Source organism: Myotis nattereri, assembly GCF_964212035.1.
Source record: "Myotis nattereri genome assembly, chromosome: 2".
Taxonomy (NCBI): Eukaryota; Metazoa; Chordata; class Mammalia; order Chiroptera; family Vespertilionidae; genus Myotis; species Myotis nattereri.
In genome coordinates, this window is record NC_138076.1 from 169,963,498 (window position 1) to 169,981,079 (window position 17,582).

General features: G+C 43.3%; 1 protein-coding gene across 1 annotated transcript in view; it reads right to left on the reverse strand.

The window, feature by feature from the left end:
• The window catches only part of ANO6 (anoctamin 6), a 189,089-nt gene that overhangs the window by 21,989 nt on the left and 149,518 nt on the right, over positions 1–17,582 (reverse strand). Inside the window, exons 11-14 of the mRNA XM_081082698.1 lie at positions 8,410–8,552; positions 5,922–5,999; positions 1,154–1,379; positions 52–221 (exon numbers count right to left, since the gene is read on the reverse strand). Of these exons, the coding sequence (XP_080938824.1) occupies positions 52–221; positions 1,154–1,379; positions 5,922–5,999; positions 8,410–8,552 (617 nt within the window). The remainder of the gene's footprint in view (positions 1–51; positions 222–1,153; positions 1,380–5,921; positions 6,000–8,409; positions 8,553–17,582) is intronic.

Sequence of the window (17,582 nt, forward strand, 5' to 3'; positions counted from 1 at the left end):
AATGAAGAAACTGTCTTCAGTTGTTTTGGGAATATAACTCTGTGTTCATACCTCTTCATTCCTGTATTTTCCCAGCCAATACACTGGATCTCCAGGATAACCTACAAATTTGCCCTTGAAGAAGGCGATGTAGAAACACGAGGAGTAGTAGTTGACAAACTGGAATAAGAACATCTTCATGGTTAGGCTGTTCTCATAATCAGTCTGGGTCCTTGGGAGTTCTGTAGTTAACCAAAGAAAAGTTAAGTTTTAAAACTTGTGAACAGTGATGAGACCCTAATCAAAGACACAGGAGTTAAAATGTTTTAAAAATACAATTCACACTGTTTCCATTTAAGCTGTTTTGAGCTCCTTAATACAACTACTGTGTGAATTCAAGTTTACACATTGTTATAAGAGCTTCTCCCCCATAAATATATCCCACAAGGCAAAAGTATTCAACTGTTCCTTAAAATGTACAATGTTATCAAATGGGCAAGAATGATATTCTCTCGTCTTTTTTAGGGTAGGTGTTGAAGAAAACCAACAAAACAAGGGAAACTTGCTAGGAGCATTTGGGGAGGACAAACCAGATCCCCCTCCTCGTTCAGAGTTTAGATTGGGCTCATCACTCTCAGCACATGACCACTGAGCAGACACATGCAGCCAGTGGGAAGCACTTAACTTTGGCCACAAAGCAGCTGCCTGGGACACAAGCCAGAGAGGAGAATCACTTATTACAAAAGCCAGAGCGGAAGAGAATGGAGCTGGATGAATGCGAACAGAACGGGGGGAGACATGTAACAGCACGATCGCCTGTCCTCTCAGCAACAGAGGCGCGTATCTGCCACTGGAACCATGACCCTGCTCCACTTATTTGCAATAAAGAGACGATTTACTTTCAACAACAGGGCACATGATGTAATGTAGCTGCAAATATTATCCAGCACTGATCTGTTTATACAAAGCTTGGACATTATAATGACTGTCTCTGCTTTGTCCCTTTCACTAATGCCAAGCTGTAGCTAATTTCATCACCCACTCAGGCCAGAGAAAATAGGTTCACACTTGAAATTTTAGAGGCTGGAATTGAAATGCCAGGAAGATACGGTCTCCATCTCCACCAGCTTCTGAAAATGTCCTAGACACGACTGACACTCTGGTAGGAACTTACCAAAATTGGTAATCATGATTGCCACTTTTTCATAGATGGTGTTCAGAATCATGATGATGACGAAGCTGATGACGGAAGCGGTGATGGATGTGGCTGTCTGTGGGGTCAGATACTTCTGGATTGGGTCTGTTCCATTCAGGTTCTTGGGAAGTTTTGCAGAAAATACGATGAACACTGAGAGTCTGTAGACAATGATCCCAATGACTGAAGCGATGATCAGCAGGATCTGCAAGCACAATAAACACAGCAGCGTGAGACTCCCCAATCATCCTATTTTCCACTGAAAAATCAGCCTCAGGCCTTAAGTGGACAAGGTGCATGGGTGAAGTGATGTGAAATCTCACAGAGCTGCCACAAGAGAGGCAGAAATCAAGTGCGTTAAAGGTCAAAGAAAGGGAAAGGAATGAAGGAAGTCACAAGAGAATGTGTCCATTCAAGTGAGACGTTAAAGTAGGAGAAGCTGTGTGTGGGGAGTAAGGGAGTGTGGGAACTCTGTACTTTCTGAGCAATTTTTCTGTAAATGCAACGCTGCTCTAAAAAAAAAAAAAAGAGAGAGAGAGTGCATCTTCAGATGGAGTTAAAATGGAATAACTGGGAGCACGTTCTGGTAGAAGGAAAAGGTCTCTGTGATAGCAGGACCAGAGAAAACATCCCTCTATACTTATGAAGTCATTTAGGTTATGAATCAGTGTTTTTTTGCTCCATTAAGAGCATATGTGTCCTCCCAACAGAGCACGTATCTCTGGTTCAGGCTCAGCAGGTGCCAGCTTTCGTCTTAGTTTAGTACCAAGGGCGGGTCTGACCAGGACCAGAGTTCCGAAGCTGTGCAGATGCCCTAGGGCAGGGGTGGGCAAACTTTTTGACTCGAGGGCCACAACAGGTTCTTAAACTGGACCAGAGGGCCAGAACAAAAGCATGGATGGAGTGTTTGTGTGAACTAATATAAATTCAAAGTAAACATCATTACATAAAAGGGTACGGTCTTTTATTTCAATAGTTTTATTCATTTCAAACGGGCCAGATCCGGCCCGCGGGCTGTAGTTTGCCCACGGCTGCCCTAGGGTAACTCCTGGAAATGGCGGCAGGTCTCTGCTCATCAAAGCTTCACACACCACACTTTTCATACTCACATCGTAAGACCTTACACTGGCAGTTATTCATAACCTGCGTTTGCACAAGATTCATTTCCCTAACCCAGTGGTCGGCAAACTGCGGCCCCTTGAGTGTGGCTCTTCCACAAAATACCACGTGCGGGCGCGCACACACAGTGCGATTGAAACTTCGTGGCCACACTCAAGGGGCCAAAGGGCCGCATGTGGCTCACGAGCCGCAGTTTGCCGACCACTGCCCTAACCCGCTGCATTTTTGACTGCACACCCCGTGGCAGCAGGAGTGTGTGAAACCACAGTTTGCGCGTGGTTGCTAGGATTTCACTTCCTCACCAGGCAGGTTTTCTCTGCCACTGAACACTGCACACCAGAGGTCCCGCTTTGAAACTGTTTGCCCTGCATCTTCCTCTTGGACATACTCCAGAGCATGAACTCAAAAGTGTCTGACTGCAGGTGATGACTACCATGAGAGAGAAAATCCATAAAGAATGTGAGTCTTGGGACCAAGCAAATGGTGTCATGGTTACAGCAACAGAGGAAGGCGACTGCTCACCTTGGAGAGCAGTCAAGGCAGCGATTGCAAGCACAGCCCTGGGGCCAGCCTCCTGCATGGGAATCCGGCTCTGCCCTGTTCAAGGGCTGGGGGACCGTGGACAAATCACTGAACCTTTGGGGGACTCAATCTCCTCACCCATATACGGGGGGGATCATAATAGCAACTAACTTATAGAATTTTTGTGAGGACTCAGTGAGCTGCTCTCAGTAAAGACACAGAACATTTAGCCCAGGCATATGAAAAGTACTATATAAATATTAGCTCTGACTATGGCGGCTAACGTGTTAACAAGATGTTTTCCTTACCTTTTTAGGCCATCAGTTTGTAGAGAAGGATTATATTTCCTCCTCTAATCTCATTATCTCCTTTCCTTCACTGTTAAGGAATAACATTTAAAAAAAATGTGTGGCGTATATATGAAAATTTCCAAGGCTGAGAAATATATATGAGAAGGTATATCAAATTCTTTCTCTCTCAGCACAACACATATATATAGTCCATACAATTTTTGAGGTTATTAATTATAATAGTTAAGATTCTTTCAGTGCTCACTGTTCGCCTCAGCACACAGGTATCTTTAAGTCCTCACACAGCCCGGGGAGGGAGGCAGTATCAGATCTCCTTTCAGATGAGGAACGAGAGCCACATAGAGACAAAGCAATTTGCCCCAAAGTTAGCAACTAGTGAGTGAAGTAACTGAGATATGCAAGGACTCCAAAGACTACTAACCTCTACATGGCGCTGCCTCCCACGTGGTTTCTGAAGTGAATTCTAATTCATTCCAGAGCTTTTGCAAACTTAATGTTTGCAAACTTCTTCAGGCACGTGACTGGCTCCATGTTTCTCCATAGGAGGCAGAGAAGCTTTGCATTCGCCTTCCTCAAGTTTCTTACCTATCTTTCCTCATACTCTAACTTTAATATACTTTTCTTACCACAACTCTCAATATGTACTCATTGTAGAAAATTTGAAAGTACTCTGTCGTGAACAATAGCTGCTTTTGCTGCCCGGAGTCTGTTTCCAGTCTGAGAAAAGGACCCAGATTTTGCTTTTGGGGGCATTCTCTCTACTTTTAGTCCCATGGTTTGGGCTAGACTGCCCTTCCTCCCCTGGGATCCTGATTAGACTGAGACAGATGGGTATCTCATCCTATTGACCTCAGCAATGGACTCCAGGACTGACAACCTAGTAAGAGCCACTCATAGGAGGAGATAACTACTAGTGCCCATGGGAAAGAGAAGCTTCCGTTAGAGGACGCTGCTAAGAGAGACCTTTCCCGGCTTCCACGCGACATGAGATCTGGAACACTGCAGCCGCTCCGCAACCATAAGGGAGAGTGCCCAGAACCACCAGCGGGAGACCACAGGACACAGAATAAAGATGGAACCAAACCCAGCCCTGACATCATCGGGGCTGCAGTACCTAGCCTGGACCAGAGCCAGGCCTCAGACTGAGATTTTCAGTTACAGGAACCGATACCCTCCAACCCCCACTTTGCAGCAGATTGATTTTTCTGTCACCCACAACCGAAAGATTCCTAACTATAAAAGTAAAGGCTAAAACGTACACAAAAATAGGAAAAATGTATCTACTATCTATCTGTAGGCATAATTCCTTCAGAACCATGGAGTTTGCATATTAAGTCACTTTAATAATTAATTGTATCTTTTCCTTAAGCCTATCATAAACATGACATTTTTATATGTCATAAAATATTTTCATGGACATAGCTTTTCACAGCTGTACAATACCCCACAGTATAAAGAGTTGGAAGTAGAATATTTTGGCTGAAATATACATACATACATATATATATATATACACATATATATACACACACACACACACACACATATATATATATATATATATATATATATATATATATATATATATATATATATAAGCTTTACTCACTTTTACTTATTCTGAAATGCTTCCTGATTAAAAGTTTCTAAAACCTGAATTAGATTACAGCATATGAATATTTTTGACTCTTGATACTGCCAAATGGCTTTCTAAGAAGGCCAGAGAGTGTAAAATTCTAACAGCTGAGATACGAGAGTGCTGATCACTGCATTTCATCCTCTCCAACACTGAGTCATCACTTGAGAGGTGAAAAATCACATCTCATTTTAATGTGCACTAATCTAATCACTACTGAGGTTTGGGATCTGCCATGACAGTTTTCTTTTGTGCCTGTGTACTCATGTTCTCTGCCTCTAAGCTCCTGAGGTCTTGAGTATTAGCTTAGGAGTGATCTGGACTTTGTATGTATCGAAGTTATTAACCCTTTGCCCTATTTGTTAATAATTATTACTTCTGGTGTTTTGTTTAAGCTTAGGATTCTTTTGATGCATGAAAATTGTAAAGTATTTTCTTTCAAAAGTTCTCCCATTGCTATTAAATTTAGAAAATCTTTTTATATCTAGAGATCATATATTCATCTATATTTATTTCTAGTGTTACTTATCTTTAATATTTCTGGAATTTATTATAGCATGTGGTTTCTTTCTTCAACTTTTCCGCCAGTAGCTAACAAGTGTATTTATTGAATAATCTTTACTTATGCCAGATTTAGAATGTCTCCCTTCCCCTACTAGTATATTAAGTTATTACTGATATCAGAGCCCATTCTGGGCTTCATGTCCTATTCTCTAATCTGGCTCTTCTTGAGACAACAAAACTCTTGTATATTACAGATCATTATATTTCTAACATGATTTTATTAGTAATAAACTCAAAATTAATTTCATAAGTTCAGATATTTTAGAAATACTGTCTTTTGATCTAGAATCATTTGAGGCTTCTTTTACATTTTTCACTAGTTTTTATGCCTTTTCTTTGATAGTTCCTGTTATCTTTTTGTTAAGACTATTCTTAGAGCTTTACACATTAGTTTGTCATAACTGAATTTTATTTTAGTTGCTACTGATGAAAAATTTTAGAATTCTTAGTGTCTCCCATATGGCTTCTTCACCAGAAACTGGAAAATACTGGACTGCTGATCTGATTTAAACCCCAGTAAGATTAAAAGTTTCCAGCTCAGCTTCCAGCTTCCTTAGCATTTAAAACAGGATATTAAGTTTTGTGAAGGACTCACCCAGAACAAGACAGCACTGGCGCAGAGGACGCCACGAATGCACTTCCCCCAGGTAGTGAAGGGAACCCGCTCTTCTTCCTGATTAAAAAGAAAAAAAGCAGTTCAGACAATCAAGGGATTACTCCAATGAAATGATTTTTCTCCTGTGGGTCACTATATCCTAGGCTGACTTTAATTTTTCTAAAAATTAGTTTTTAAACATAGCCTCCTTCCTCATAATTGCATGGTGTTTTTTTTTTTTAATTTCAAACATACATACAACAAAACATATGCAGTGCTCATTTTGATAATATTTTTTGAAAATGCAAGTGTGAACAATAATTCATCTGCCATAACCTGAGCTCGGGAGTCGGGTACCTGCAATGCCACGCCGTGAAGCTGCATTCCTGAGCTTGTCTTAGGTGTTAGAAGTGAGCAATGATAGAGAGCCCAGAGCCCGTGCCAGACAAAACGCCTCACAGATGTTTGCAAATGCTAGGAATCCAGTAAGTGTTTCCTGGTTGAGCTTTACACATTTACTTTGTCATAACTGAATTTTTAAAGTTTCCCCTTTATATGAATATATTTAAAATTTTAAGAGCAGAAATCAATACCTCTCAGGATTTACCTGGATAGTAAGAGGAGCTATAGTAGAGCAATCGCTGTAAATACCTTGGTGCTATTTACTCTGTACCGGGTACTATTCTAAGGAGGTTCTAAACATGAAGTCGATTCAGCCTTACTACAATCAGCTGAGGAAGCAACTATATTTGTTTCCATTTTATAACAGAGGAAACAGTGGCACAGAGAAGTTAAATAATTTGTCTAGAGTCATTCAGCCACTAACTTGCTGCGTTTGGATTTGAACTTAGGCAACCTCGTTCTCAAGACCTGACCACCGCACTATACGCTTCTCTACACCAATGGAGGATGTATTAGCAGGAAAAGTAAACTGAGACATAAAATAAAGGTTAAAATAAACTTTCATCTTTAATCTTTTTGACAATGGAAATTTAATCCTATTAGTTGGCAACTTTAAATGTAAAACTGGCAGGTTTAAATTACCAAGTTGATTTTTCTTCAGTATTTTCCTTATGTTGCCAATATAAGCTTTTGTTTTTCAGTACTCAAAAAACCTTATGAACATACAATTCTGTCTCAGTTTTGGCTCTCATTTCTGAATCTACGATCTTTCAACAACACATGCTTTGGCTTTGTCTTCCATAGTCAACAGTGGGAGCTATTCATAATGGGGATTACGTACAACTTTTTACAGTTACAAAGCCAAATGTCATCTTTTCTTGATAACTGGACCTCACTTTCCCCCACTTATGAAATGAAGAGTCGAACTGCTCCCTCTGGTCCCTTTTAGTGCTGACAGTCTGTAAATCTGTGACTCAATTCGTAAAATCTAGAGTCAGGACATTTTCAGAAGCTCTTGGGAAAAGCATTTTTTCCTAAGAGTTATTCATTTTCAGAAGCCATTGTCCTTAAGCTGATGCCTGCAAGTACAATCAGCTCTAAATTGTCTGTGTTGGTGGAAAGAAGCAATAATTCAGATGATTAAAAAATCATCTTTTGCTAGCTTTGGAATATTTATACAGAAAGATATATAGGTTTTTTGTTTTGTTTTTAATTTTGTAGCAGCAGTAGCAGCAGCAAATTTACCTTTCCAATGATATGAAATGCCTCGCACAGTGACTGAACACAGTCGGATCTCAAAAAATGTTTTCCTTTTTTATCCTTCCCCCCAAATTAGGGAAAGAGCCACACTATTTTGTGCACATCCCAACCAGAAGGGGGAGCAGTGACTGAGGCTTTCGACAAAGGGGCAGCTAAGCCTAGGATGAAAGGTGCTGAAATAATGAAGGCGCATGTGAAAAGTTGAGAATTAACTCTAAAAACCTATGCATCTTTCCATACATTTATGTCAAAGAGTCTATTTTTTGTGTGCATATTTTACTGGAATTAGGAAAAAGAAAAGGATGCAAACCAATACATCTTTTTCTTATACAGCAGGTTCTCAAATAAAATCATTTCATTCAATGTCATTTCATTATAACACTGATGAGGTGATGTAGTAACTTACCTTTCATTTATCTCAATTGGCCTACAGTAAAATTGGTTTCATTATATACCATTGTACTTAAAGGTTTGCAGAACTTATCGTGACATCAGTGAGGACTTAATGTACATTTATGTCAAAGTTTTTTTTGTATTTTTTTTTTCATTTTTACTGTTATTATGAAAGAAGGGACTACATTTATCTCCCCTGTCCACTGTTCTAAGCACAGCTTCTTCACTTTGGGTACACACTAGGATTGCTGGAGGAGCTTTAAAAAATCCCTGTGCCCAGAACACACCCAGGCCACCAAGTACCATCAGAGTAAGTAGTGATTGGACGCAGGCATCAGCATTTGCTAAGGTCCCAGGTGATCCCGATGTGCAGCCGAGGTTGAGAACCGCTGCAATAAGTAGACTACGATGCATCTAAAAAACACCTCCTTACCTGAGTGATCTCATTTATCACCACGTGAGTACACTGGGCCTCATACTCTGGCCGGGGCTGTTCTTCCTGCTGTAACTCCACCGTGTCCCATTCGTACTCAAGCTCTGCCTGGCGCCTCTTCCAGAACTCCAGAAACAAGGTAACTAAAAAAGAGAGAGAACAGGATCATGTGGGCCTTCAATGATGATTGATTCATAAATCTATACTAAATAACATTAATTATCCATAACACATATATGGTCGATAGCATCTAATTTACAGGTGACATTAATATTTAAAAGAGCAGAAAACAAGTTAATGCTCTTGTGAAGAGCCTACCGCTTATGGGAAAGGTGACAATGTGATGGTCGGAAGGTGTGTGAGTGTTGAGTGCTGAAGCATGGGCTACCGGCACTTTTCATCGCCCCCTAAACAACACAAATAACCAGCATAGTTCAAAGCAGTTCACGGTCCATCCTTCAGGCTGCTCTTCCACACATCCCTCTCCCTCCCGCCTTCCTAAGGGCCCGAGTGGGGGGTGGCGGAGAAATACCTTAGTAATTTCCCAAATCTCTCTTTACCACCACCCAAGCCACCCCCAATTAATGTAATATTCTTAAATATAGAAAGCTGATATTTTCTCTATCTTGTGTAAAATATAAATAACGTAACTTTTAGACATTTTTATTATTTTGTAAAGTTTATAACTTAAAAAACGAAATAAAGAGAACATTAACGTTAATTGAAAATGTGATTTCAGGGTAAATCCTCTAGATCAGTGGTCTCATTAGTCAACAGAGCCAAATATCAACAGTACAACGATTGAAATTTCTTTTGAGAGCCAAATTTTTTAAACTTGAACTACATAGGTAGGTACTTGTTATTAACTTAATTAGGGTACTCCTAAGGCTTAGGAAGAGCCACACTCAAGGGGCCAAAGAGCCGCATGTGGCTCGCGAGCCGCAGTCTGCCGACCACGGCTCTAGGTCCTTTTTCCAGACAGCTACCACTAAGCCCTTCCTGGAGAGAAATTCTGTGTTACCACTATTCCATCCAGAAACACTGCTTGAGTTTCTACTAGGTGCTGAGAAGAGAAAAAAGACACAATGTCTACTTCGAGGGACTCCTAGGTGTACAAAGATTGCAGTGAAGTGCTAGTGACAGGAGACTATTAAGAGGGACTTGATAAAGGTCAGCCCAGGTGGCTCTGGGCACACAGAGCCAGAACAAGTAACCAACACTGAGCCATGGCGCTCCCAGAGGAGGGGTCGGGGGGCCTACGTGAGTTTTGAGGTGACTTCGACTGATCACATTAAGGCCATTTCCCCCAGGGAGCTGCACCTGCAAAGGCAAGGGGATGAGGAGAGCCAGGTACTTTCCAGAAACAAGGTGATGAACAGAGTGGGGCAGCCAGGTGGAGAGAGTGCAGGACTTTTTGTGTTGCTCTGCAAAATGTGGACACAGAACCTACCCCACAGACTATTGCCAACTTATTGAAACAGCATCTGTCAAGGCCCTCCAAGCCCTCCAAGGTCACTGTTATTGTGATCCCCATTTTAGACACCAAGAAACAGAGGCACAGGCAGGTTCAACCACTTGCCTGAGGTTAGTATTGAGGCAGGAATCAAACCCAGGCATTCTTGGCTCCGGAGCCCGAGCTCTGCCCCTAACTCTCCTGCTCTCCAACCCCCTTCCTTTGGCCAGTGGATCACAAGGTAAACCACAACTCTTTGTCCCGTTCCCACTCAGGGCCTCTGTGGCAACATGAACCCTCGGCGGCCCCTGCTGTGGCTGCTAGCATGTTTCCAAGGGAATATAGGTGGAGGGCCAGCTTCCTGCCGTGGGTGCTATTGTTAATGGAAGCACAGAGCTCAGTAGGGGAGGTCACTTGTCTCCTACTTGGCTGGGAGCCAGTTTTCCTTATAAAGCTTTGAAACCTGAGGCAGGAGTTATGTAAGGCCTCCTAGCCTCTTTAAATAGGAATGATGCTTCCCCTTCCCCTGCCACCAAGTTCTAGTTTACCTTGTAATCCACTGGCCCCATCAGGGAGCACAGGGAATGGCCCAATAGTCCCCAAATTCCATCTCCTTGCACAACAGCTACCGCGGATGAGTTAACACTGGAGGACGAAATCCACAGAGCCCTTGGGTATTATTTCCTGCCCCTCTCAGTTACTCAAATGCCCCAAATCCTGTAAGGGAGTAACTTGTGAGAGAAACTGAGCTGGTGCACCTGTCAGACCCCGGAGAGCAGGACGGATGTGGCTGCTCCTGCTCTCAGGAAGGTCCTCTCCGTGGGCCTGGGCATCTCTCCTGAGCTTGTGCTGACTCCACCGAGAAACTGCCCAGCTGTGTGTGTCCTTGTTCCCAACCAGGAGGAAACGAGGCATCAGTGGGATGAAAGTCTTCAGGGCACTAGGTATCTCTGTGGATCAAGCTGTCATGGCGGGTCCCGCCTCCCACCTCATCCGTGCTGGCCTCATGCGGCAGATACTCCCAAGGAGACCCCTAGTGGGCAAACGAGTCAGCCATGCGCCAACCCTCCTGGCCTCCACCCAAAGCAGCACAGCATATCCACTGACTCAGTCCCCTGGGCTCACATCTCCTGGATAAACACCCAACGCACCCCGTCAAGTAGAAGAGCTTACATTTTTAGTTTACTTAGATTCTGCTAGTATTGCATGAACTCTCCTCCCTGAAGTTCTTCCAACTGTGTCTTCCATCTAAACTGTTAAATCCGTCCAGTGGTGTGTCTATTCTCTCAAGAATGGCGCACTTTATTCCCTATGCTGACCTCAACTTTTTTCAAGACAGGTAGCCACCACGATCCTGACCTGTATTTGCTTCCACGTTTACTGTTTATCTCGCCCACTACAATGCCACCTTGAGGGCAGGAATCTTGTTTCGTTCACGCTGAAGCACTAGCACACAGCAGGCACTGAATGAGTATCAGCTGAATGAATGAACTGCAGGAAGCCAATCAGAGCCTGGAGAACCCCCACCATCTGGGATCCCCGATGGATGGAACCATCTACTCCAACTGCTCCCCTCTGTGCATGACCACCCGCTCACTATCACTCTCTGCTGCAACAGATCACATGGGCCCCCAATTTCTCTACACCCGGCAACAGGTCTGCATAAGCTGAGATGGAGAATGTGCCGGTCTATTGGGGAGGTCCTGGTGGCTCCAGCCCCTTGACCGCTGGGAGGATGTCAGGGTAGACAGACTGAAGGAATCGTCATGAGTTCAGTCCTACCTCACAACTCACTGGAAGCACAAGATCACGGCAGCGGGAACTCTGGCCCCTCCAGCCTGAGGAAAGAAACTACGGGTGGAACACGGTGTCTGCCCCATCGTGGCCTCTTTAGGAACCCAGCTTGCTGGGGAAAGCCCTCTAGGGAGCCCCGCGAGATATCTTCCTTGTGTTACCATAATTCCTCTAAATTTTGCAGTTTTAATCTGTTACATGTTTTTGAAATCCTTTTTCAAAAATGCATAAAAATCTCCAATTTCCTTCTCTGCAAAGTAAAGAAAGTTACTTTTCATTTTAATAAAAAAAGCAGCTTACTTTCATGAATTTATATCTTTAATCATCTCTATTTTTAAAGAAAACTGACTGAAAATATGAAAGCCCTGCTCACTGTGACGCCCAGAGGCAGGCATGAATGACATGAAGCTCTTATCTCATCGGGCTGGTACAATGAGGCTGCAAATCTGGCTTTCTTCTTCCTGTTATGTGTCAGGTGAGGTGGAACCAAAGTCATGGAACGAAGGTTTTCTAACCCATTCCTATAATTCCAAGCCCCAGACGGAACAGTGCTATTCTTTCAATCAAGTAAATATTTATGCATCTTTCTAAAAGCTTCCTACAACTTTATCACTAGACGCTGCATTTTGTCACCGATCTAAAGGCTGATGACAGCCAAATTACATTTGCAGAGCTCTTATTCTGTGCTTGTCACTTTCTGCCTCGGGGGAACTGGGTAATTTGGTTAATCTTTCTCAGTGTCACTTTCCTCATCTTTAAAATGGGAGTATAATAGGCATCCATTTGCTCACAATCTAGCAACAGTATCAACAAGAGATGATTTACGAAAGCAAGACGTATTTTTCTCACAAAAAGCAGTTATCAGCAATTCTGATCAGCACTATAAAGGAAGAAGAGTGGGTACTATTCCTTGTCCTCCCTGAACTTGAACATGAGGAGTGAAAAGGCTGCTGTTTACCAAAGGCTGAACCCGAGGAACAGTTCTGCCTAGGAAGTGATAGGACTGCCAAGCAAGCGAGAAACGACTGGCGAGTCGTTAGCAAATCCTGAACCTTAGAGGCAAAAACCTGGAGTTGCCGGAATGGGTGGGAGTGTCTTAGTTCTTCATTTCACACAGCGGAGGATTTGCAGGGTTCCTGGAAGACATGGTAACCTGGTATAGCCGCCCAACGTTCTGGAGCACTCCTGGGCCATGTCCCTGCTGACTCACACTGCTGTACACCCCTGATGGAGAACACCAGGACCTGGGGTGACCCTGCATGATGTCACACAGGAGTTTCCTGTTCTCTATCTTTAGCTCTCTCCCTGCAATAAAACACCTGGCAGAACTCCAGTGGGAGGCACCGTGCTTATTTCTCTGGCAAACCACATACCATGAAGCTCTGGTTGATTAAAGAGACACAGTTATAACAAGAGAAGAGGCATGGCTGCCTTGGACCTTGGGAATCAAGAACAGCTTGTCCTTTTTTTAAAAAAACAAAAAACCCAACACATATTTTTATTGGCTTCAGAGAAAAAGGGAGAGGGAGAGAGAGAGAAACATCAATGATGAGAGAGAATCACTGATCAGCTGCTTCCTGCATGCCCCCTATTGAGCCTGCAACCAGGTCATGTGCCCCTGACCAGAATCGAACCTGGGACCCTTGAGTCCATAGGCAGACGCTCTCTCCATTGAGCCAAACTGCTAAGGCAAGAACAGCTTGTCCTTTTAATCATGGTATTATTACATTTAGATAAAGTATACATCAGATCAAGAAGATGCTGCTAAAGGGAATAGGTGTTCAGGTCACTAAGGCACTGGTGGTGGTGTGTCCAGCTATATCTAAGGACAAGAGGCACACTCTTGGTAGATGGGTGTGTTCTAGTTGCTATAAGAGTTTGCTGCTCAAGGGAATATAGTCAATAATATTGTAATAACTATGTGTGGTATCAGATGGCCACTAGATTTATTGGGGTGATCACTGCATGATTTAAATAAATGTATATGTTGTACACCTGAAACTAATATAATAATTTAATCATTTAATCAACTGTAATTAAAAAAAATTTTTAATTAAAAAAAGTTTAAAAAATTTTTTGCTGCTGAAGGGCTGGAATATTTTGACAGGTCTTGAAAGTATTCAGATCTCTTACTCACAAAGGTAGGTAACGTAGAAGAGCTTGCTTAGCCTTTATTCCAACTTCCTCACTGAAAGACTGCAAGTGAACACTGCATTTCTCATGGACTCTCCTGCGGTTAGAGTTCCAGATGCAACTTTTAAAATGCCCATCACCTGCATCTGTGAGTCACTTGAATCAGAAGCAGAGCTAAACAGAGCAAAGGTGGTTGTGCGAGCTGCTATTTTGCTGATGTCGACCAGCAGGATTAGCACAGGTCTGGAACTCCCATTTCCTGAGCCCCTGAAAAGCCGCTAGCTACAGTAATGTCTTCTCGATTCCCTGGGCCCTCATAAGCCAGGTGGCCAGTGCTTCTCTGGGAATCACTAGGCCTAGACTAGAACTCAAAGGTGAAAATGAAAAATTGCAGTCATGCAGCTAAGAGTCCGAGCCAGGGAGGATCCGACAGGGGCAGGTAAGAAGCAACAAGGAACAGGGAGGGGGGAGGGCGGGCGTGATATGCTAAGAACCTTTACTTCAATCATGGGTTGGTGTGCAGGACTCTAGGAGTCAGTATGAATGGCTGGCTAGAAGGGTGAAAGTAGGTATATGATTTGTACTGTATTTCTTGTAAAAGGTTTTTTATTTTCAACTTGTATAACTCCTAGGGAACAGAACAAAACTAAGTGCCCCATATATCTGGGTACAAAAGAGATGCAGCAGGAATGTGATGATGATGATATGAAAAACGTCACAGGATCCTCCTGCCTCTTCAGCTCTACAATTTCAGGCTTTCTGTAACTGAGGCTCACAGCAGCAGTTCCCATAAGGCAGAGGTAACAAGAAAAGCTATATCAGGCACTTAAAATAAAGACTTCATCATACATGTCCTTAACGATACACATATGGTGCTGCAAGCAGGCCTGAGATGTCTTCTGCATTCTAAAATCGGGTGACAAAATCAGTAGCTCACTATGCTTCAGTCAGTTTTCAGTAAACATGGTGCAGTTAATGATCATGGAAACCAAGGCTAGCTAGGAAATATGAGGGTTGTCTTGCAGCGCAAAAATTAATATACAGGGTGGGGCAAAAGTAGGTTTACATTTTTTCATATGAAAAAGAATACAATAATCCTAGCTAATAAAGAGGGAATATGCTGCCAAACCGGTCTGGCTCAGTGTCGGCCTGCGGACTTGAAAGGTTCCAGGTTTGATTCCGGTCAAGGGCATGTACCTTGGTTACGGACACATCCCCAGTAGGAGGAGTGCAAGAGGCAGCTGGTCGATGTTTCTCTCTCATTGATGTTTCTAACTCTCTATCCCTCTCCCTTCCTCTCTGTAAAAAATCAATAAAATATATATTAAAAAAAAAAGAGGGAATATGCTAATTGACCCTCACACTGTTGCAAAGATGGTGGCACCCACAGCCAATAAGGAGGGAATATGCTAATTGCTGCCCCACCCTCAAAGATAGCAACACCCACAGCCAATAAGGAGGGAGTATGCTAATTGACTGTCACACCCTCAAAGATGGCAGCACCCACAGCCAATAAGGAGGGAATATGCTAATTGCTGCCCCACCCTCAAAGATGGCGACACCCACAGCCAATAAGGAGGGAGTATGCTAATTGACTGTCACACCCTCAAAGATGGCAGCACCCACAGCCAATAAGGAGGGAGTATGCTAATTGACTGTCATACCCTCAAAGATGGCAGTGCCCACAGCCACAAGATGGCGGTGCCCAGTCCCCTCAGCCCTGCCACGTGCCTGCCTCTGGAGTCCCCAGTCCCTTCAGCCCCCCAGCCGCCCAGGGCTGGCCTGAGGCACAGACAAGCCTTGGATGGTGGCTGCCCAGCCACCCAGAGCCGCCCGAGGCTCAGGTAACCAGAGTCGGTCGAGGCTTGCGCTGCCAGCAGTGGCAGCAGCAGAGGTGTGATAGGGCATCACCTTCCCCTGATCGCCAAGTCACCTCCAGCCCCTGAGGGCTCCTGGACTGTGAGAGGGGGCAGGCCGGGCTGAGGGACTCCCCCTCCAGTGCATGAATTTTCATGCAAGGGACCTCTAGTTAATAAATAATAATATAAGAATAAACTCCATGTTTCACATACTTACCACTATAAACCTACTTCTGCCCCACCCTGTTGTATATTTTTTTAATTTAAGATGTCTTTTTAAATTAGGCCTGTCAGTATCCATTAGTATATGGAGTTCAACAGATGTGTCAGAATTTTATCTGTTGTGAATCAGTGCTGAGACTAAGGTATAGACACGAGTTAAAAGTGCCCACCACCCATGTGTTTGGCACCAGTGCTCTTATGGGGGAAAATACTAATGTATTTAACAGTGGAGCAGTACAGAGGATCTTAATACATGAATTTGATCTTTATTCTTCCATGTGTCATATGTTAACCAGTATTTGGTTTTCAGCCAAAACATGCTAAGTGTCTGAATGACAATGTAACTTTGTAGGTAAGTTTGGTCACCTTACTAGTACAGTCTAGTTAATCCAGGAGTGGCAACTACTATCTCTAAAAAGTGTTCAAACAATGCCTGTTCTGAGATCCATTTGGTGATCTTCACAGGCACAGCCATTGCAAAAGAGAAATACTGCCAAGGACACCTGTGGAGAACTGTGCCTGTGATTCCCGTGTGTTGATATGTTGTCTTAAGAACAACAGACTTAGCCGAAACTGGTTTGGCTCAGTGGATAGAGCGTCGGCCTGCAGACTGAAAGGTCCCAGGTTCGATTCCGGTCAAGGGCATGTACCAGGGTTGCTGGCACATCCCCGGTGGGAGATGTGCAGGAGGAAGCTGATCGATGTTTCTAACTCTCTATCTCTCTCCCTTCCTCTCTGTAAAAAATCAATAAAATATATTAAAAAAAAAAAAAGAACAAGAGACTTAGTTCTGTTTCTTCCCCCACCTACCTAATAAGCTGAACTTTATTTTCCTCTTACACAATGAAGTTGGAAATGCGTTTATCTTTGAAAATGAAAATTTTTTCTTCTATGGGAGAACATTTACATCAATTAAACACGTAAAAGTCTGTATTTAAAGAAAATAATTGCCTCAATGATGCTATTCAATGTAAATGATATGAATATAATGTTAAAGCTTCTATATACAATTATATTGTTTAGGATGATATTTGTTAAATTCATTAAATGGGATGTGAAAGTATTATGAGAGTAGCACATACTTATTAAATTCTTACTTCTATAGAAGTGTATAAAGAAGAAAGCTTACCTGTAACCACTGTGTTGGCACCTCCCCAGAACCCCAACCCCAGGAAAGTCAGGGTGGTGGACAGCTGTGGGACTGTGACCACGATGGCTCCCAGTGAACCAAGCCTCCCTCCATCCAAGCCCTTGGGTAGTCCTCCCACTACCTCACATTGTTGCTGGCTTGGCCATGACTTGCTTTGGCTGATGGGACATTTGCAAACTTGATGCAACCATAAGCTTAAAATACATATGCATTAAGGCTTGTCCTCTCTTGCCTCTTTTTGGAATCCTACAACTACCATGGGAAGACCCTGGGCACGCCCAGTGGAGGATGAGGGACAGCATGGAGCAGATGAGCTGGCCCAGCTGAGCCCCACGAACCACTTGGCTTGGTGACGGCCAGACTAGCCCAGGGGAGCTGCCAGCGTGGTCAGCTGAGCCAGCCCACAGCCTAGGAACCCCCTAGCTGACCCAGAGGATGATGAGGATTATAAAAGTGTGTTTTAAGCGACTACATTTGGAGGCAGTCCCTTATGCAGTAACTGATACAATGGCCTTAAAGAGTTCTAAATGGAGCTGTAGGGGAGCTGAAGCTTGGGCCATCC